We start from the raw sequence: 22330 nt of genomic DNA on the forward strand, positions 1-22330 counted from the left end.
GTTCTGTGAGATGAGGGTCGGAAAACACTCCAATCTCCACGGTTCTTCGGAGGACAACTCCAGAAGGAGAGGGAACCAGATCTGACACAGCCAAAAAGGAGCAATCAGGATCATGGTGCCTCGGTCTTGCTTGAGTTTCAACAAAGTCTTCCCCACCAGAGGTATGGGAGGATAAGCATACAGCAGGCCGTCCCCCCAATCCAGGAGGAAGGCATCCGATGCCAGTCTGCCGTGGGCCTGAAGTCTGGAACAGACCTGAGGGACTTTGTGGTTGGCTCGAGATGCAAAGAGATCTACCAAGGGGGTGCCCCACACCTGGAAGATCCGGCGCACTACTCTGGAGTTGAGCGACCACTCGTGAGGTTGCATAATCCTGCTCAACCTGTCGGCCAGACTGTTGTTTACGCCTGCCAGGTATGTGGCTTGGAGCAACATGCCATAACGACGAGCCCAGAGCCACATGCTGACGGCTTCCTGACACAGGGAGCGAGATCCGGTGCCCCCCTGCTTGTTGATGTAATACATGGCAACCTGGTTGTCTGTCTGAATTTGGATAATTTGGTGGGACAGCCGCTCTCTGAAAGCCTTCAGAGCGTTCCAGACCGCTCGTAACTCCAGGAGATTGATCTGCAGATTGCGTTCCTCGAGCGACCAGCTTCCCTGGGTGTGAAGCCCATCGACATGAGCTCCCCACCCCAGGAGAGACGCATCCGTAGTCAGCACTTTTTGTGGCTGAGGAATTTGGAAAGGGCGTCCCAGAGTCAAATTGGGCCAAATCGTCCACCAATACAGGGATTTGAGAAAACTCGTGGACAGGTGGATCACGTCTTCTAGATCCCCAGCAGCTTGAAACCACTGGGAAGCTAGGGTCCATTGAGCAGATCGCATGTGAAGCCGAGCCATGGGAGTCACATGAACTGTGGAGGCCATGTGGTCAAGCAATCTCAACATCTGCCGAGCTGTGATCTGCTGGGACGCTCGTACCCGGGAGACGAGGGACAGCAGGTTGTTTGCCCTTGTCTCCAGAAGATAGGCACGAGCCGTCCGAGAATCCAGCAGAGCTCCTATGAATTCGAGTCTCTGTACTGGGAGAAGATGGGACTTTGGATAATTTATCACAAACCCCATTGAATAGTCATCTGCATGGACTGTAGAGCTCCTGCCTCGGATGTGTTCTTCACCAGCCAATCGTCGAGATAAGGGAACACATGCACTCCCAGCCTGCGAAGCACTGCTGCTACTACAGCCAGGCACTTCGTGAACACCCTGGGCGCAGAGGCGAGCCCAAAGGGTAGCACACAGTACTGGAAGTGACGTGTGCCCAGCTGAAATCGCAGATACTGCCTGTGAGCTGGCAATATCGGGATATGCATGTAGGCATCCTTCAAGTCCAGAGAGCATAGCCAATCGTTTTCCTGAATCATGGGAAGAAGGGTGCCCAGGGAAAGCATCCTGAACTTTTCCTTGACCAGATATTTGTTAAGAGCCTTTAGGTCTAGAATGGGACGCATCCCCCCTGTTTTCTTTTCCACAAGGAAGTACCTGGAATAGAATCCCAGCCCTTCTTGCCATCCGCATTGGCGCTGAGAAGGGCGGAGAGTTCCTCTGCAAGTACCTGCTTGTGCTGGAAGCTGTAGGACTGAGCTCCCGGTGGGCAATTTGGAGGCTTCGAGGCCAAATTGAGGGTGTACCCTTGCCGGACTATTTGAAGAACCCAACGGTCGGAGGTTATAAGAGGCCACCTTTGGTGAAAAACTTTCAACCTCCCCCCGACCGGCAGATCGCCCGGCACAAACACGTTGATATCGGCTATGCTCTGCTGGAGCCAGTCAAAAGCTCGCCCCCTGCTTTTGCTGGGGAGCCGAGGGGCCTTGCTGAGGCGTACGCTGCTGACGAGAGCGAGCGCGCTGGGGCTTAGCCTGGGCCGCAGGCTGGTGAAAGGGAGGATTGTACCTACGCTTACCAGAAGAGTAGGGAACAGCCTTCCTTCCCCCATAAAAACGTCTACCTGAGGAGGTAGATGCTGAAGGCTGCCGGCGGGAGAATTTGTCGAAAGCGTTATCCCGCTGGTGGAGCTGTTCTACCACCTGTTCGATTTTTTCTCCAAAAATGTTGTCCGCTCGGTAAGGGGAGTCCGCAATCTGCTGCTGGATCCTATTCTCCAGGTCGGAGGCAAGCAGCCATGAGAGTCTGCGCATCACTACACCTTGAGCAGCGGCCCTGGACGCAACATCAAAGGTATCATATACCCCCCTCTGGCCAGGAATTTTCTGCACGCCTTCAGCTGCCTGACCACCTCCTGAAACGGCTTGGCTTGCTCAGGAGGGAGCTTGTCCACCAAGCCCGCCAACTGCCGCACATTGTTCCGCATATGGATGCTCGTGTAGAGCTGGTAGGACTGAATCTTGGCCACGAGCATAGAGGAATGATAGGCCTTCCTCCCAAGAGTCTAAGGTTCTGGAGTCTTTGCCCGGGGGCGCCGAAGCATGCTCTCTAGAACTCTTAGCCTTCTTTAAGACCAGATCCACCACACCAGAGTCGTGAGGCAAACTGAGTGCGCATCAGCTCTGGGTCCCCATGGATCCGATACTGGGATTCGATCTTCTTGGGAATGTGGGGATTAGTTAGTGGCTTGGTCCAGTTTGCCAGCAATGTCTTTTTTAGGGCATGATGCATGGGTACTGTGGACGCTTCCTTAGGTGGAGAAGGATAGTCCAAGAGCTCAAACATTTCAGCCCTGGGCTCATCCTCCACAACCACCGGAAAGGGGATGGCCGTAGACATCTCCCGGACAAAGGCCGCAAAAGACAGACTCTCGGGAGGAGAAAGCTGCCTTTCAGGGGAGGGAGTGGGGTCAGAAGGAAGGCCATCAGACTCCTCGTCAGAGAAATATCTGATGTCCTCCTCCTCCTCCCACGAGGCCTCACCATTGGTATCAGACACAAGTTCACGAACCTGCGTCTGAAGCCGTGCCCGACTCGATTCCGTGGAAACATGGCCACGGTAGGAGCGTCGAGAGGTGGACTTCCTCGCCAGCATCGGCGAAGCTCCCTCCGCCGACGTCGTCGGGGAGTCTGCCTGGGAGGCGGCCGTAGCCGGTACCGCAAGCGGTACCGGAGACCTCACCTCGGGTAAGGGGCCAGCCGGCGCCTCACTCGACGGTACCGGTGGCGCAAGCACCCCCGGTACCGGAGGGGAAGGGCGCAACAGCTCGGAGACTCTCGTGCAGAGCGGCTGTGGAAAAAGACTGAGAAGCCGATGCAGGCGTCGATGTCAGAGTCTGTTCCGGGCGTGGAGGCTGTTCCGGGCTGTCCAAGGGGGAGCACATCGACACCTCCTGAACAGAGGGTGAGCGGTCCTCCCGGTGCCGATGCCTACTGGGTGCCGACTGCCTCGGCGACCCAGAGCTCTCGGTACCGAGACGGGAAGGAGACCGGTGACGATGCTTCTTAGACTTCTTCAAGCGAAGCACGTCACCGGACCTTCCCGGTACCGACGAGGAGGACGTAGAATCCAGCCGTCGCTTCCTCGGGGCCGAGGCCGAAAAAGGTCGATCTCGGGGGGGCTGTACCGCAGGAGCCCTCAGGGCAGGGGGAGACACACCCGAAGGCTCACCGCCACCAGCAGGAGAATAGACAGCCCTAACCTGCACTCCAGACGAAGCACCACCGTCCGACGACATCAGCAACAGCGGAGGTCCCGGTACCACTGACGTCGACGCAGCCTTTCGATACCTCGGTACCGACGATGCCGAAGGTAGGGGCCTCGATGCAGTCGATGCCAAAGATAGACGCCTCGATGCAGTCGATGCCGAAGACTTCGATGCTGTCGACGTCGATGCACTCTATGCCCATGCTGTTGTCGTCGAAGAGCCCGAGAACAACGCGTTCCACTGGGCCAATCTCGCTACCTGAGTCCTCTTTTTTAAAAGAGCACAAAGACTGCAGGCCTGCGGGCGGTGCCCAGCCCCCAGACACTGAAGACACGAAGCGTGCCTATCAATGAGCGAGATTACCCGGGCGCACTGGGTGCACTTTTTGAAGCCGCTGGAAGACTTCAATGACATGGGCGGAAAAATCACGCCGGCGAAATCGAAATTCGCGATGATGACGAAGGGCACCAAAAAGAAGGGAGAAAAACCCGAATCGAGGCCAAATAGGCCGGTCTCGAAAGCGAAAGGAAACTTACGCGGGGAAAAAGCTGGAAACACGGGAAAAGGGTAAAGACCGATCGGTCTCTTTTTTTTTTTTTTTAAGCCAAAATTGCGAAGACGCGCGACGTCAACTTGAGGGGCACAAAACGGCGGTAAAACACGACCGTCCCGAGCGCGGACAAAAGAAGACTGACGAACACGAGCCGGTTTGGGAAGACGGCCGCGCATGCGCGGTGCGCATCGGCGCGCGAGGACTAGCAAAGGCCTTTGCTAGTGAAGTTTCCAGTTGGAGGGGGCTGCCGTGGACGTCACCCATCAGTGAGAACAAGCAGCCTGCTTGTCCTCGGAGAATTTCTTTTCCACTGGAAGGAGCATGTGTATATGATCTTCCCCATTCCTTGAAAAGTTTTTATATTTTCTGGGCATTCAATAAATGAGGGATCCCTTTTTCAAACTAACCTCTTCACAACAAATCTAAGTTATAAATAAGTAGCAGTCCCTACAAGTCCAGGATATTTTTAAACATAGGTGCTCATTTTCAAAGCACAGACTTACAAAGTTACATAGTAGCCTATGTAACTTGTCCATATGCTTTGAAAATGAACATCAATTTCTTTATTAGGAACGCTTTTATTACAATACAAACTTATCGATACTTAAGAATAGGTCACCCATTAATTTACAACATTTTTATCCCACATTTTCCCACCTATTTGCTGGCTCAATGTGGCTTACATATTTCTGTAATGGTGATTACCAGTTCCGGAAAAAAAAAAGAAAGAAATGCATAGTTAAGGTAGAGGAGACAGAATGGAGTAAGAATGGAGTAATCATTTAATGACTCAATTTGTTTTTAACCTTAACCATTTCCCTCACCCCAACTCCACTAGTCTCATGGACACTCTTATATGGATTCCCCAAGGAGGAGGATCACAACTAACACGGATTGCGAGTCATCCCAAGTTGTATATGGCATAATATGTCCGTGCAAAATGTGGTACATTGGATATACGACCAGAAAAATAAAACGGAGAATAACTGAACATATCAATTTGCGAATAAAAAAAGAAAGAAGCCCCACTGTTCGAACACTGGGATAACATGAACCATGATCTACAAGATCTGGAATATATGACATTAACCCAGATAAAGTCACCATATGGGGGAGACACAGCTAAAGCATTGAAACATAAAGAGCAAAAACAAAATTTTCAATGGGATATGGTAATACCACGTGGCCTGAACCGAGAGATTGAGTGGCTACATGAGTAGTTGAAAGAGAGGACGTCATAATAGCTGTCTATAAAAGAAAAGCGCATGCGCCGGCATTTTCTTATCGGTTAGTCTTGAGGGGCGATATTCCATCCCAGGTACGCTTACGCTATGAATATATAACATTAAGCAATTTAGAGGGCAATAACAAAATAGTAATGATAAGATTGCGAAGAGATATATAAACATGGAAATAGAAGCACGATAAAGAATATGGGATTAACTAAGAAAAAAAGGCCCGTTTCTCAGCGCAATGAAACAGGCGCTAGCAAGGTTCTATAATGGTAGGGGCCCCTCCCTCTGTCCCTCCAAGCTGCTTGCCTGCCTCCGTGTGACCGTCGGACGTTGTTCGTGGTTCGCTCTGTGTGGGGAGGGGTTTTTTTTGCTGCACCTCCGTGCCTGTGCCGTTTCCGTCCTCGAGTGTCATTGCTCCGTCCTCGACGTTTTGATGCGCTTTGACGCGAGGGCAGTGCAGACACTCAGGGGCACACCGGTTATCTCGGGCGCCTCAACTTCCGTGGAGGCTTCAATAGAACGCTGGGGTTGCCTTTTATATAGAGAGATTATAAAACAATATATTTATATTCTAGATAATCGCAGAAATAGCAGCAAGGCTTCAAACTAGACACCATCAGTTTTCCTGATGACGCGACCAACTTGCGAAACACAGCTTGTTAGTTCACCTTAAGAGCATAATAAAAAAGACAAAAAAAGAAAAAACGGTTTCTTCTAGCTTTGATAAGTTAAAATGTAATGCCAAGAAGTGTAGAGTGATGCACTTGGGGTGCACAAACTCAAAAGAGTTACCGAATAGGAGGGGAGAGATTAGTAAGCTCGACTCAGGAGAGAGACCTTGGGGTGTTGGTGTCTGAGGATCTGAAGGTGAAGAAACAATGTGACAAGGCGACAGCCGTGGCCAGAAGGATACTAGGCTGTATAGAGAGGGATATAACCAGCAGAAGAAGAAAGGAGGTGTTGATGCCCCTTCTACAAGTTGGTGGTGAGGCCCCACTTGGAGTATTGTGTTCAGTTTTGGAGGCTGTATCTTGCTAAAGATGTAAAAAGACTGGAAGGGGCGCAAAGAAAAGCTACAAAAAAGGTATGGTATTTGCGCTGCAAGCCGTACGAGAAGAGACTTGCTGACCTGAACATGTATACCTTGGAAGAAACAAGAAACAGGGGTGACATGATACAGACGTTCAATTATTTGAAAGGTATTAATCCTCAAACAAACCTTTTCCGGAGACGGGAAGGTGGTAGAACTAGAGAACATGAATTGAGGTTGAAGGAGGGCAGACAGGATTAATGTCAAGAAGTATTTTTTCACAGAAAGGGTGGTAGATACATGGAATGCCCTCCCATGGGAGGTGGTGGAGATGAAAACGGTAATGGAATTCAAACATGCGTAGGATAAACACAAAGGAATCCTGTTTAGAAGGAATGGATCTGCGGAATCTTAGCAGAGACTGGGTGGCAACGCCAGTAATTAGGAAAAAAAAAAAACAGTGCTGGGCAGACTTCTACAGTCTATGCCCTGATCGTACCTGATGGATGGGCTGGAGTGTAAATTTTAAGGGGCTTCAACGTTAGCTTTAGAACTTTTAGTACAAGCACAGTGCTAGGCAGACCTCTACGGTCTGTGCCCTGAGAATGGCAAGGACAAGTCAAACTCAGGTATAAATACCATGTAAAATGATTTTATATTGTTGGGCAGACTGGATGGACCGTTCAGGTCTATCTGCCGTCATTTACTATGTTACTATATATTACTATGTAACTGTGTGACCACTGGGAGTGTGGCTCCAGTAACCTAGAAATCACTGGGGATAGATAACTGGAGAACAGGAGAATCGCCCAAAGGCAGTTGTGACCCAGTTGAGGGGAGGAGGGTGCAAGTGTAGAGTACAAGCAGCAGGTGCAGGCGGACCTGAGCTGTGCTGGGAATAGACCATCTAAGTGGCCGCAGGATAACCCCTGGCAGATGGCTAGGCGTTTTATGACAGACCTTTGTCCTTTTTTGGTGGCAGCGGGGTGACATTGTCAGGCTCAGTACGTGGAGTAAGGGTCACCAGCCACTGAGTGGTTCAGAGTCCTTTTTATCTGTAAACTCCGGACACAGAACACAGTCAACAAGTGCAACAGTAACAGGGTAGTGTTAGGGGATTAACAATGTACTGATGGCGACTGGCAGTGGCCAGCAGACACTGGAGATGCCTGTTCTAACACAAGAGCAATCAGATAACCTCAGCAACAAGCAGCTGCAAGAACGGTCTGTGTAGAGTTCTACTGCAGAGAGAGCAGACCCATTGTGGGCAGAGGCCTGTGAGTTGGCAGGGCCAGATGCCACATCAGCTGAGATCCAGCAGACCGACATGCTAGAGTGATAGCGGCAAGACCAGCTGCGGCACAAGTAATGGGAAGAGTGCTAATGGCGAGAACAGCAGTCGCAATGAGAGGAAGACCAACTGCGGCGTGAAAAGAGTGAATAGCAGCAGCGAGAGGAATGGGAAGAGCAACAGAGGCATGTGGAGCGGGAGTCCCAGCTGCAGAAATTGAAGATGGAGATGGCTCAAATCCAAAGCTCCAGCCCAGCCACTGCACCAAGGCCCGAGGCAGAATCCACTGCTCAGATCGGGCCCAACTTGTTTTCACAGTTTGATGATACCAGAGGTGACATAGGTGGGTATCTAAATGCTTCTGAGAAAATTTGCCACCTCAATGAGATTCCTCAGAAAGACTGGATGCGCTATCTGGGAGGAAAGCTCACTGGTAGAGCATTTGAGGCATTCCAAGCACTATCCATGGAGACATGCTCCCAGTTTGAGGAGGTGCGCAAAGCTTTATTGAACCATTATGCCATTACCCCAGAGACCTACAGACTAAAGTTCCAGACTTTGCAAAAGGGGGCAGATGATACTCACAGCAAGTTTGTGATCCAGTTAAGATACCAGCATCAGCGGTGGCTCAGTGAAGCTGAAGTTAAAACCCTGGAGGGCTGCCAAAACCTGATGGCTCTAGAGCAGTTTCTGCAGAATTGTCGTCCAGAGGTGAGGGAACATGTTCAAGATCACCAGCCCCATACTCCAGAGAAAGCGGCCGAGTTGGCGGACATCTTTATGGCTAATTGTCCCTGGTTGGTAAAGAGGAGCCAACCATATCCGCAGCAGCCAGTACCTATGGGCAGTCAGGGCCCAAGCCAAATATCCCTGCAACCTCAGAGACTGTCAGCAAACCCTCTAGTGTTCCCCAAAAACCTAAAGACTTTAGGCATGAATGTCCTTGTTTCCAGTGTAGGCATACAGGACATTTCAAAGTGGATTGCCCAGATAATCCCGAACCCTAGTAGCTCCAGCACCCAAGTCGTTTTTAAAGGGATTCCTGTGTCTCCTCCTGTGTCTCTTGACTAGCACATCATCTAAGAAGGGAAACACAAACTCCCAGTCTGCATAGCGGTGCTCTGACTACTGATAGGCACTTAGTAAAGACCCTGGAGCTGACACGCAGCCAAAAGGCAGATTGCGATACTGATAGTGGTGTTTCCCTACTTGAAATCTTAAATACTTACTGTGACTGAGAAGCATCAAAATGCAGATGCATCCTTAAGTCCAGAGAACATAGCCAATCTTTTTCCTGAATCATGGGGGAGAAGTGTACCCAGGGAAATGATCCTCAACTTTTCTTTGACCAGGAATTAGTTCAGGGCCCTTAGGCCTAGGATGGGAAGGAACCCCTCCCACCATCTTCTCGGGCACAAAGAAGTACCTAGAATAGAATCCATTCCCTTCTTCCCCTGGTGGTATGGGATCAACCCACTGGTCTACAGAAGGGCAGAGATTTCCTCTACAAGTACCTGTTTGTGCTGAGAGCTGATGAATGATGCTCTCTGTGGGCAATTTGGTGGTCTTCCCCCCTACAACGATATAATGCTTTTTCTAAGTACAATTTTAATCCTTTACCTCATAGACTGAGCAGCCTTTTCTTCATCAGAGCTAATTTCTATTTCAAAGATCTCATCGGCAAAAGTGGAGCTGGCCAGATCTTCCCTCTTGCTGTCTTGCTTGTGTTTCTTTCGCTTTCGTTTTTTCTTCTTCATGGAGGCTGTCGTTGTGGACAAGGAAGTCTCCATCTCCATGGTGTGCAAGACTTCAGAACTCAGCCCTTTCCTTTTATCTCCCCCTGACTGCTGCTGGTGAGACTCGTGGCTCTTGAAGAATTTATCATCCATGGGTATGGGCGAAGTAGCCAGATAAGAAGGGACTTGCTCCTAAAAAGAAAAATGCCATAAAATTAAAGAATGGTACAATGGTATTTGGCTTTTAAATGAAATATTTCAATAAATAGCATCTCTGAGCATAGATAAGGAGAAATTATGTCTTACCCTATAATTTTCTTTCCTTTAGTCTTACCACATCAGTCCAGGTCCTGGGAGTTATGCCAGTTGACCAGCAGATGGAGACAAAGACATAAAGTAGCACTGAGTGATTTGCCCTATTCGGGCACCTGTGCAACCTCAGAATGGTCATTATTTCAAATGACCAAACAATGAGAAAGATAAACTCATATGTGCTACTTTATGTGTATACCTGACCTTGATTTGTATCAGCCATTTTCAGGGCACAGACTGTACAAGTCTGCCCAGCACTAGCCCCGCCTCCCACCACCGGCTCTGCCACCCAATCTCAGCTAAGCTTCTGAGGATCCATTCCATTTGAACAGGATTCCTTTATGTTTATCCCACGCATTTTTGAATTCCGTTACAGTTTTCATCTCCACCACCTCTCGCGGGAGGGCATTCCAAGTATCCACCACTCTTTCCATGAAAAAATACTTCTTGACATTTTTCTTGAGTCTGCCCCCTTCAATCTCATTTCATGACCTCTAGTTCTACTGCCTTCCCATTTCCGGAAAAGGTTCGTTTGCGGATTAATACCTTTAAAATATTTGAACGTCTGTATCGTATCACCCGTTTCTCCTTTCCTCCAGGGTATACATGTTCAGGTCAGCAAGTCTCTCCTCATAAGTCTTGTAACGCAAATCCCATACCATTTTTGTAGCTTTTCTTTGCACCGCTTCAATTCTTTTTATATCCTTAGCAAGATATGGCCTCCAAAACTAAACACAATACTCCAGGTGGGGCCTCACCAATGACTTATACAGGGGTATCAACACCTCCTTTCTTCTGCTGGTCACATCTCTCTCTATACAGCCCAGCAATCTTCTGGCTACGGCCACCGCCTTGTCACATTGTTTCGTCACCTTCAGATCCTCAGATACTATCACCCCAAGTTCACTCTCCCCGTCTGTACATATCAGACTCTCACCACCTAACACATACGTCTCCCGTGGATTTCTACTCCCTAAGTGCATCACTTTGCATTTCTTCGCATTGAATTTTAATTGCCAAACCTTAGACCAGATTGCTGGGCTATATAGAGAAAGGTGTGACCAGCAGAAGAAAGGAGGTGTTGATGCCCCTGTATAACATAGTAACATAGTAAATGACGGCACATAAAGACCTGTACGGTCAATCCAGTCTGCCCAACAAGATAAACTCTGTTTACATGGTATGTGATACTTTATATGTATACCCGAGTTTGATTTGTCCTTGCCTTTCTCATGGCACAGACCATAGAAGTCTGCCCAGTACTGTTCTTGTACTAAGTTCTGAAGCTAACATCAAAGCCCCTTAAAATTTACACTCCAGCCCATCCCTATCTATTCAGTCACGATCAGGGCGTAGAATGTAGAAGTCTGCCCAGCTCCCGTTTTGTTTCTAATTACTGGTGTCGCCACCCAATCTCCGCTAAGATTCCACAGAACCATTACTTCTAAACAGGATTCCTTTGTGTTTATTCCACGCATGTTTGAATTCCATTACCATTTTCATCTCCACCACCTCCCGCGGGAGGGCATTCCACATATAAGTCATTGGTGAGGCCCCACCTGGAGTATTGTGTTCATTCTCCGAGGACAAGCAGGCTGAATATTCTCATGATGGGTCGTCCTCCGCGATGGCCCAGACCGGAACTTTTTAGAAAAAAACAGAAGTTTGTAGGACGCTCCATCGCGCGGGACCGGGCGCACCGTGCATTCGCGAACGGCTTCCCGCCCACGACGCGAGCCTGACCTTACTAGTTCTTTTTCATCCACGCTTCGAGAGAGTTGTGCTCCCTTGTTTTTTTGGCTCAGGAGAACCGCTTTTTTTGTGTTTATCGTACCCCTTTTCTTCTTTTTTTTTTTTTTTTATTTCCTTCTCAAATAAAATAAAAAAATTTTTAAAAAAAAGTTTCTTTCCCTTATTTTTTTAGTTTTTTCCACACTCTTTGAAGTTTCCTTTTTTTATTCGTTGCAGCCGCCTTTAGGCTGCTCGGCCGCGTCTTTTTCCCTTTTTTGAGCCTTTTTAATTGGCACAATCGAGCCTTTTGATTTTGCGGACGCTATTTTCCTGCCCATGTCATCGAAGACTCCCAGCGGCTTCAAATGCTGTACTTGCTGCAACCGGACCATTTCGGGTACCGAACCCCACGCGTGGTGCCTCCAGTGTCTTTGCCCCGATCATCTTCCAGCTGCCTGTAAGCTGTGTAAGTTAATGAACAAAAGGACCCAGGTGGCTCGAGAGGCTCAGTGCGAGAGACTCTTTTCTGATCGGTCCGGTCCTTCGACGTCAGCATCGACATCGGTACCGAGCGGAGGCATCGGCGTCGAGGGAAGCAGCGACACCGGGAGTCCAGGTAATGGCTGCCAAAAGACCGCTTCGAGCTGGGAGCAGCGAGGCATCGAGTGGGTCTCCACCCGTCTCGAGGCCTACTGCTACGCAGGCCCCCCCAGGACCGACCTTCATCGGACCCGGCCCCGAGGAGGCGTGAGGATTCCACGTCCTCCTCTTTGGTACCGAGGAGTCTCGATGACGGGCGTCGAGCGAAGGCGAAGAAGCACCGTCATCGATCTCCTTCCATGCAAGGTACCAAGAGATCTGGGGAGCCAAGAGAATCTGCACTCGAGAAGCGTCGGCGCCGGGAGGGCCGCTCACCCTCCATTCAAGAGGTACCGATGCGTCGATCATCTGGCAGCTTGGTACCGGCTCTCGAGCCCCCTAAGATTCTGGCACTAACTCCTGCACCAGCCCCCCCCCCCCCCCCCCCCAGCCTTTTCTGATGGAAGCTCTCGACGAGTGCATCAGGGCCCTTCTTCCGGAACTTCTGGAAGGGTTGCTTCGCCAGTCTGCCTCGGTGGCGGGGGTGTTTGCGCCTTCCGCACCGACTGTAGAGGCGGCATCTGGGCCATCACCTGCGAGGAGGTCTCCATCCTCGGTACCACTTGCGGTGCCGGTTTCAGCTGCCAACCGGGTTGATTCCCCCTCAACGTCGGTGGAGGAAGCTTCACCGGACTCTAGACTTCTCGACATCCCCCACGAGGTCATCGATCCTCGACTTCGAGGCAGGCTCGGTTTCGGGCTGCTCTTAGAGAGCTTTTGTCCAACACCAATGAATAGCGATCGTGGCAGGAGGAGGAAGACCCCAGGTACTTTTCAGAGGAAGAGTCGCGTGGCCTCCCCTCTGATCCCACCCCGCCAATTAAAACTAGGATATCTCCACCTGAGAGTCTCTCTTTCTCATCCTTTGTGCGGGAAATGTCTAAGGACATTCCATTCCCTATGGAGGTTGTGGATGAGCCCAGGGCTGAGATGCTCGAGGTTCTGGATTATCATTCTCCACCTGCTGAGGTTGCAACGCCCCCCCCCCCCCCCCTGCACAATACACTCAGGGAAGTGCTGATGCAGAATTGGTCTTGCCCTCTCTCTAATCCAGTGGTCCCTAAGAAGTCCGAGTCCTCGTACAGAGTCCATGGAGAGCCTGTAATGGTGAAGGCCCAACTTCCTCACGATTCCATGGTAGTGGACTCTGCTCTCAGAAGAGCCAAGAGTACTAGAGTCTATGCCTCGGCGTCCCCAAGCAGAGAGTCTAGGACCTTGGATTCTTTTGGGAGGAGAATGTATCAGGCCGCAATGCTCACCGCCAAGATCCAAACATACCAGCTCTATACAAGCATTCACTTACGGAACTCGGTGAGGCAACTGTCCACTTTAGTTGAAGCACTTCCTCCGGAGCTTGCTGAACCTTTTCACCAGGTGGTCAGGCAGCAGAAGGTGTGTCGCAAATTCCCGGCCAGGGGGTCTTACGACACTTTTGATGTGGCATCCCAAGTAGCTGCTCAAGGTATAGTGATGCGCAGACTCTCATGGCTGCATGTCTCTGAAATGGATCAAAAGACCCAGCAGCGAATGGTGGATGTTCCTTGCCAGGGGGATAACCTTTTTGGAGAAAAAGTAGAGGACATGGTCGATCAGATTAAAAAGCATCATGACGCCATGGATTCTCTCTCCCGCTAGACGTCTTCTGCTACTGCCTCCTCTTCTAGGAGGTTTTTTGGAGGGAAGAGGAGTAGATACACTCCTGCTTCTCAGCAGCTGGTTCAGGCTCAGTCCCAGTATGTGCGTTCCCGTCAACGCCATGCACCTAAGGCCCCTAGGGCTCCCCAGCAAAAACAAGGGACGGGCTTTTGACTGGCTCCAGTTCAGCATAGCCACAGTAAAAGTGCCCGTGCCGGACGACTTGCCTGTCGGGGGGAGGTTGATTTTTTTTCAACAAAGGTGGCCTCTTATAACCTCCGACAGGTGGGTTCTTCAAATAGTCTGGTTGGGATACAGAAGACGACCCATCATGAGAATATTCAGCCTGCTGTCCTCGGAGGCTACAGGTATGTATCTTCATTGTTTTGGAGGCCATATCTTGCTAAGGATGTAAAAAGAATTGAAGCGGTGCAAAGAAATCTACAAAAATGGTATGGGATTTGCATTACAAGACGTATAGGAAAGAAAATTATCAGGTAAGACAATTGTCCTTCCTTAGCATCCATACCAGAGCAGTCCAGGACCTGTAGGAGTAACACAGCAATCCTTTAAAAGGGTGGGAATGTGAAATTCCACAGCAAGCAGAACCTGAGCTCCAAAAACTACCTGTTCTCTGGAACTCAGGTCAACCATGTAGTGCTTAACAAAAGGTGTGCAGTGAAAACTATATTGCTGCTTCACAAATTTATTGTGATGTCACCACTGCAGCTTCTGACCAAAAGGCATCTTTAAAGCCAGTGGACAATGTTGGCTTTCAATACCACTTTGCCCTTTTTAGGGCTCCCCAAAAGTACAAAGAGTCTATCAGACTTAAGGAAATTGTTTATCACTTCAAGATATTGAATAAGAATACTTAGACATCCAATAAACATAAGGTCTTAAATTCTGGACCACAGTCTTCTTTGGAAAAGGAAGGAAGCTCAAGTACTTGATTCAAATGAAAGCAAGAAAACTTTCAGAAGGAAATGCCCATCCCCGTAAAACAGAAAAATGGATCCCTACAATTCTGAAATTCTGGGGGCCAAGACAATTGCTAACATGAATACAGGCCTTTAAAGGTCGCCCTTCTCAAATGTTCGAGGAGAAAAATAACTAAGTCCTTTAAAACCAAGCAAATTCCAATCTGGAAAGGCCTTATGGACAGGATGAAGAGGAAGAAGAATGCAGGAAGTTCCTCTAAGGAAACGCATGACATCAGGATGAGCTGCAATTGACACTCATTACACTGTACCTCTGAAGCATGCTAGGGCAACTACTTGGACTTTTAAGGAGCCGACAGCCAAGTCTTTAGAGTAAGGCCTTCCTGTAGAAAGGTGAAAATGAAACAGAGGCAGCGAAAGGAGAAATTCCAGTACCAGAACACGATTCAAGTCTTCAATACTCTTGCATGTTTCAAAAGCAGAATGTTTCCTAAAGCATTGTGGAGATTACTAGATCAGAATTTCTTCAGGCACAACCTTTCAAGCGCCAGGTTGTAAGGAAAAAAAAAACCAAAATCAATGCTATGGGATCCTCCATAACTGGAACTTGAATCAGGAGGCTCCTCTTTTATGGGAGGCAAAACAGTTTGTCTAACACAAATGGAGGTACACAAATCACAATTTGCGAGACCAGTATGGAGTTACTAAGATCTATGGTGCAAAGCAATCCTGTGGAGAACTCTGCCTAACACTCGGAGAGGTGGAAATACGTAGAAAAGATGTATTGTCCCAAGTTGTAGGAGGGCATCTAGGCCTGCATAAACTGGCTCCTTCCTTCAACTGAAAAACATCATAACCTTTGCATTGCTTCTGCTTGCGATAAGATGCATCTGATGAATTCCACAATGCCTCATGATTAATCGAAAGGCTTCAGTAGACAACTTCCACGCACCTGGATCTAGAGTATGACTGCTGAGCTAATCCACTTGGGAATTTTGAACTCTAGCTATGTGTGCTACCAACAAAGGAGTCTGGACTCCGCTCAATTGGACAGTTGCTACCTTAGTTACCTATAAACTCCTGATGTAGGCCACTGCCATGCATTTTCTGGGGGAGGGGGAGAAACTTACCGATTGATGTTGGATTAATAATAGGATCATCAGACAAACCACTCAGTTCCAGGTGAGACATTGACCAGGTTGCCTATTATAGTGTTCATGTGCCCAAAGCTACTTGCTCTTTGCAATGAGCTCCCAACAAAAGACTCGCATCCATTGTTATAGTGATCCAGTTCAAGGAAATCAGATGTATTCCTCACCTAAATATAGTGCTTTTTAGTCACTGTGTCATATTTATTTTGGCTGTAGTCAAACCTTGTAACTAGTGTTGTTGTGACCAGCAAGGGAACGTATTGCAAGGGCCTCACGTGAGCTCATGCCCATGAAATCAGGTCTATCATTGCTACCATGGATCCCAACACTTGTATGTAAACCCACACAGAGGATGAGTGAAACGATTATCCAAACCTGGGACTGCAGCTTGAGAACCCTGAGTTCAGGAAGGGAAGCTATTCCCAGCTCATAGAATGTATTCAAGTTCTTGAGAAAGTCAACTTGTTCTTGGAAAAATTGAGAATCCATCCAAGAGATTAAAGAAACTGAATTACCTTCCACTGATTTTCCTCACACTCCTCTGTTGTATTATACAAATTCAGCAGATATATAAGTGAATATCTTTAAGCGACACTGGAATATTATTAATGCTCTCCCAGGATTTGCAAACAGCGAACTCCGAGTGGCATTTAGCAGAGGGAAAATTTTGAAAGAACTTTTATACCCTTCAGAAATATACAGCAAGCAAGGACGGAGTCTTTCCATCTACAGGACACACTGTGTGTTCTTCATGTTCGATTTGTGCTAGGACCATGAGAGGCGCTGACTTTAAAAATCCATCTGATGGCAAACCTTATAAGTTAAAAAAAAACCCATATATTTCCTGTCTTACATCTTTTGTTGTTTATTGTATTCAGAGTCCATGTGATGAATTGTATGTCAAACAGACTTCATGTGACGTATGTGTTAGGCGGGGAGAGTCTGATAGGTACGGGCGGAGAGAGGTATCTTGGGGTGATAGTATCTGAGGATTTGAAGGCGACGAAACAGTGTGACAAGGCGGTGGCCGTAGCTAGAAGGTTGTTAGGCTGTATAGAGAGAGGTGTGACCAGCAGAAGAAAGGGGGTGTTGATGCCCCTGTATAAGTCGTTGGTGAGGCCCCACCTGGAGTATTATGTTTAGTTTTGGAGGCCGTATCTTGTTAAGGATGTAAAAAGAATTGAAGCGGTGCAAAGAAAAGCTACGAGAATGGTATGGGATTTGCGTTACAAGACGTATGAGGAGAGACTTGCTGAGCTAAACATGTATACTCTGGAGGAAAGGAGAAACAGGGGTGATATGATACAGACGTTCAAATATTTGAAAGGTATTAATCCGCAAACGAACCTTTTCCGGAGATGGGAAGGTGATAGACCGAGAGGACATGAAATGAGATTGAAGGGGGGCAGACTCAAGAAAAATGTCAGGAAGTATTTTTTCACGGAGAGAGTGGTGGATGCTTGGAATGCCCTCCCGCAGGAGGTGGTGGGAATGAAAACGGTAACGGAATTCAAACATGCGTGGGATAGGCATAAAGGAATCCTGTGCCGAAGGAATGGATCCTCAGGAGCTTAGTCAAGATCGGGAGGCGGGGCTGGTGGTAGAGAGGCGGGGATAGTGCTGGATAGACTTATACGGCCTGTGCCAGAGCCGGTGGTGGGAAGCGGGACTGGTGGTTGGGAGGCGGGGATAGTGCTGGGCAGACTTGTACGGTCTGTGCCAGAGCCGGTGGTTGGGAGGCGGGGTTGGTGGTTGGGATGCGAGGATAGAGCTGGGCAGACTTATATGGTCTGTGCCAGAGCCAGTGGTTGGGAGGCGGGGATAGTGCTCGGCAGACTTATATGGTCTGTGCCCTGAAGAGCACAGGTAGAAATCAAAGTAGGATATACACAAAAAGTAGCACATATGAGTTATCTTGTTAGGCAGACTGGATGGACCGCGCAGGTCTTTTTCTGCCGTCATCTACTATGTTACTATGTCCCTTTAAAATAAGGATGCTGGAGCATAAGAGCACTATAGTGACATATAAAGGCACTTTTCTGGCTAATCACCATAGATGGCTTAATCATGATTTTTCAACTTTGAAATGTATGAATCTTGATTGAGTAGCACCACATGAGAGGAGACGATAGAAAGAGGCACCTCCTGCAGTTAGAAAAGTAATGGATTTTTTAGTTAAATACCTTTGAAGCAGTAGGTTTAAATGGGAAAATTAAATGAAATCTTCCATAGCATCCCACAGATCAATCCAGAGACTTATGGGTTATGTCCCTCTACTAACAGGTGAAGATAGAAAGAACTTCAGAGGTTTATTATATGTGGTCATGTGCAGCCACCTTAACTTCAATATTCTCTCTAGCAGGTGGATGGTCATAACCGTGCAGCTCTGGATTGATTGGCTCCTGGCCTGGTACCTTGGGTCTAGTCAAGCTTCTGGCAGGAGCGTAGCCAAACAACAGATTTTGGGTGGGCCTAGGCAAGAAGTGGGTGGGCACCAAGTGTTCTTCCCCCCCCCCCCCCCCCCCCCAGCACAAAAATATCTGAGCTGGTGGTGCCGGTATTGTGGAGAGTAGCGTTTTCATTACCATCAGGGAGAAGTGTTCAGCTGGCAGAGCTTGGGATCCCCACCAGCTACCGCTAAACTTGGGCTACTGTTGGGTGGGTCCTGGCCCACCCAGGCCCACTTGTGGCTACGCCACTGGCTTCTGTGGTCTGAGGTGTCCCAGTCCTGGGACTTGTGTGCACAACCTGGTGGTGCCCGGTCCCTCCCCTTCTCCCCTCCTCCCCCCCCCCCCCCCCCCCCCCCCCCCCCCTCTGCCTGACCGGGGTTTGTGGTTCTCACTCTCATGACTTTATAAAGAGTTTGAGGTTTCTTTTGCTCCGGCATCCTCTCCTGCCTTAAAAAAAAAAAAAAAAAAAGCTGTTTGAGCACTTAAAAAACAGAAACTCCTCCTCAGACTGATTCATCCAGCATAGCAAGCTGATGCCGGTTTGTAGCACCGGTTGAGGGGTGTGAAGACTGACTTGGCATGTGCCAGCGATTCTCGACAGGGTGCGTACTCATTACCCTACCTGCACCAGTGGGGGAGAGCAAAAGCAGCTCCCGGTGTGGGAGCCGCTGGGCTGCTGCTGTTTCGGTGCCAGAGCTCCACTGTACAATCCGACTCTATGGAGCATTGTGCTCCTTCCCAGCTCATTTTAGCACAGGACAGCTCTTTTCTTGGGCCATCTTTCCTGTAGCATCACACGGCAAGGGTGGAGCGTCGGAACTCCCTTGGGACCCGATTCGCCTGCGATTCTGGCAGTTTTATGTGCAGGCTTTTCAGTTTGCAGACTCTTGTGGGAGTCCTCGGGTCTCCCACAGCTTTGAGTCTCCTGCAGCTTCCCAAAGGTGAGGTCGGAGGCCCAGTAGACCTGTGTGGCTGTTCTGTGGCAGCGAGAACCTTAAGCTGCAGCTTGGAAAATACTGGCTATCTGAAAGTCTTCTGGTGGACATGCCTGTGCCTTCCTAGGTGATTTATGGTTTGGGTGTACCCTCTTATAGCACTAAGAATATTTCTGGACCCTCCTCAACGACGTTCAGGGTGTGTGTACATCATTAATGGATGGGAGAAGGATCAGGATTAGGGATCCTACTCTAGGTTTTTCACTCTTTCCCTTTCTCAGAGCATGGCAGTACAGATTGTTTAGTTAGTCAGGCTTAGAGCGGGTGATTGCATGTTTCTGTGAGAAATGTTACATTTTGAGGCTAGTGCACGCCTCTCAGGTTTCTCTGTCTCCGTGGTAATCCTGCACTCTGTGCTGCCCTGGTAGCATTTGCTCTGTGTGCACTGTTTACTTCAAATTAGTTTTATTCAGGAAGGTGGCTGGCCTTTCTGCCTGAAGGGTACAGGTTCAAGGCTGGTTTATCCTCCCTATTAGAAACTGTGGACTCAGCTGCGTTTCCAATGGGGCATATTTTATTTCATTCTCTCTTATTGCTTGCCTGGTCAAGCAGTTCTTGCATGCCCGGAACAGTTATCACTACACTACTGTGCTAAAGATTGCCCTCCTTTCACTTTTTGCACACTGATACTGGCCACACCTTTGCATACTAACTCCAGCTACCCCAGTATCTGCAGCTACCCAGAACCTCTAATTGCTTCTATGGCATTTTTGGCATCTTTTCATGGTATGGGGCACCTAGATTTCATGAGGAGTGGGCCAGAAGTACATCAGTGTAGAGGTAGCTTAAAAGTTGTTGCAACAAGCTGAGAGTAAGCACAGAGCTCTAGAGGTGCTGCTTCATGGCCTGCTGCAGCTTGCTATCTGTAGTGCACGATGGTGCAACAGCCATATTCTGCTATGCCATCTGGCTCTTGTTAGCTACAACGTGCAGTTCTAGTGTACAGTCACACCAGCCAATTGTTGACTCTCTCTGCAAGAAATTAGTGCTGGCTTAGGCATCAGACCACTGAGGTGCCTTCCAAGTCACATTTGGCAATCTGCCTTTTGGAAGTAATCTTGGGACTGAAGAAGATCTAGGGCAGTCAGGTAAAGGCCTGAGGGACTCCCAAGTCTCAGAGATTGCCAGGGGACAAGTCTTAAGGATGATTTTTATTCCTCTCTGTTTTCTCGTAGGTTTCATGGGGCCAGGAAAACCACTTTCAGGGTTGCCACTTCCACTACAAGCCACCTGGGTGCAGGTAGACTGAACTCTGTTTCAACTCCAGGTCTACCTATGCTTGCTGCATCTCCCAACGTTACAGTCTCAAGTTCACTCTTCAGGCAGGACTCCCTCTACGGGTTTCAGGAGGAGTGACCAAGATTGCCTCAGCTCAATGTGTCTTAGGTTTTCTATTGCATAGTTACAACTTGGACTTCACTACAGATTTTTCTTGGAGTCTACATGCAAGCTCAAACACTTATCAGGCAGTTGTTGCCACCCTGCCAACGATTCTGCTTTAGGCACAGTCAAATCTGTCCCCAGTTGCAATTGGGGGAATGGGAAGTTCCCTTTGCTTTGTAGTTCCAACCAGGGAGCTTCCTTTCAGCTGAGTTTGGACATCATAAGAGTCTAGGGTGTTTACAGTTCAACTTTTCACAATGGGAACCTTGCAGTGTGTAATAGTTAGTTTGGTGGGGAGAGTTTCTAGCCTCCCTGGACCTGTAGGAAACGTTACTTTCATATTCCCAGTGCTCCTTCCCGCGGAGGGACCTTAGCAATTTATGACCATGTCATTCACCATTCCATGTTACCAAAGACATTTTTTCAAGGTCATGGTGGTAGTGGCAGCTTTCCTTTGTACGGATGGATTGCAAGTTAATCCATACCTCATGACTAACTGATTCGCGGCTCTCTCTATCAAGAAAGTCTGCTAATTTCATCCAAGATACCTACCCTTCTTCAGTTCTTAGGACTGGTAATCAATGTCACCAAGAGACAGTTGTTTACCAGCACGAATCTTGGCTTATCTGGGAGTGATGTTCCATATATGCTTGGGAAGTCCTTTTTTCCTTTTGCACCTCAGCAACAGGTGCCACCCAAGTCAGGTTCTACTTTCCCTACCAGGTCCAGGATATGGGAATAAGTTCAAGTTATGGGCACAAGGTTCTCTTTCTTGGGCACTCCCCCATTCTGTTATCAGACCACTTCAGGGGTTCCTTCTCTGCTTCGGTCCTCATCTCTATAGTTCCCTTCAAGCCAACTTAGTCTCAATGGGTGATTTCAACATAGCCTTCCACTAACATTTCAGAAGTTCTCTCTCTCTGTCTCTGGAGGTGGCTATCTGCAGCTTGTAGGCTGCTAGGGTGTGCCGTACTGGCGGCAACAGATTTTGGATCCCATACAGAGGCAGTCGTCCGCCTCCTCACTTGCCAGATGTGGAGTAGAGGCTGGCTTAATTGACAATTTTCTTCTATGATTGGTTTCAGGAGTCAAATAAGTCAACGTTTTTGGTGGTCACAGCCTGTCGTTTGATGTGGTTGTGCTGCTGGGCGGCAGATGCTGCTTCTAACAATGGCTGGTTCATCTCCCTTTTCAGGGCAAACTATTGTTTGAGGACTTAGTGAAGTTGGCGGAAAATCTGGGTGACTCAGACTAAACGGTCTTCCTGAGGACATGTCTACACATTTTTTGGTTGGGTCAGGCTCGCCCTTATCTTTAGGACACCTGGACTATCGTCCAGAGCAGCCTAGTTTTCCTCAGCGATCCAGTCCAGGCAGGGTCTCAAAACTCCTGACTTCATCCATTTGAGATCCTTCAGATTTCTACTGAAGGGGTGACTGGGCACACAGTCCTGTATTTTCTGCATACGGTGGTTTCTGCCTTCCATCCAATTCTACCTTTGTCTCTTCCTGCTTCTTGGACATTCACCATGTACTCCTATACTATTTAGAAGTGACCAGCAAGTTCTGTTGGTCAAATCTTTGCTTCATGCTTTGC

The 22330-nt window shown here is 48.6% G+C and overlaps 1 protein-coding gene across 1 annotated transcript in view; it reads right to left on the reverse strand.

The window, feature by feature from the left end:
* LPIN2 (lipin 2) overlaps window positions 1-22330 on the reverse strand; it is a 324810-nt gene that overhangs the window by 242421 nt on the left and 60059 nt on the right. Inside the window, 1 exon segment of the mRNA XM_030213059.1 lies at window positions 9382-9689. Within this exon segment, the coding sequence (XP_030068919.1) occupies window positions 9382-9689 (308 nt within the window).

Source organism: Microcaecilia unicolor, chromosome 1 (assembly GCF_901765095.1).
Source record: "Microcaecilia unicolor chromosome 1, aMicUni1.1, whole genome shotgun sequence".
Taxonomy (NCBI): domain Eukaryota; kingdom Metazoa; phylum Chordata; class Amphibia; order Gymnophiona; family Siphonopidae; genus Microcaecilia; species Microcaecilia unicolor.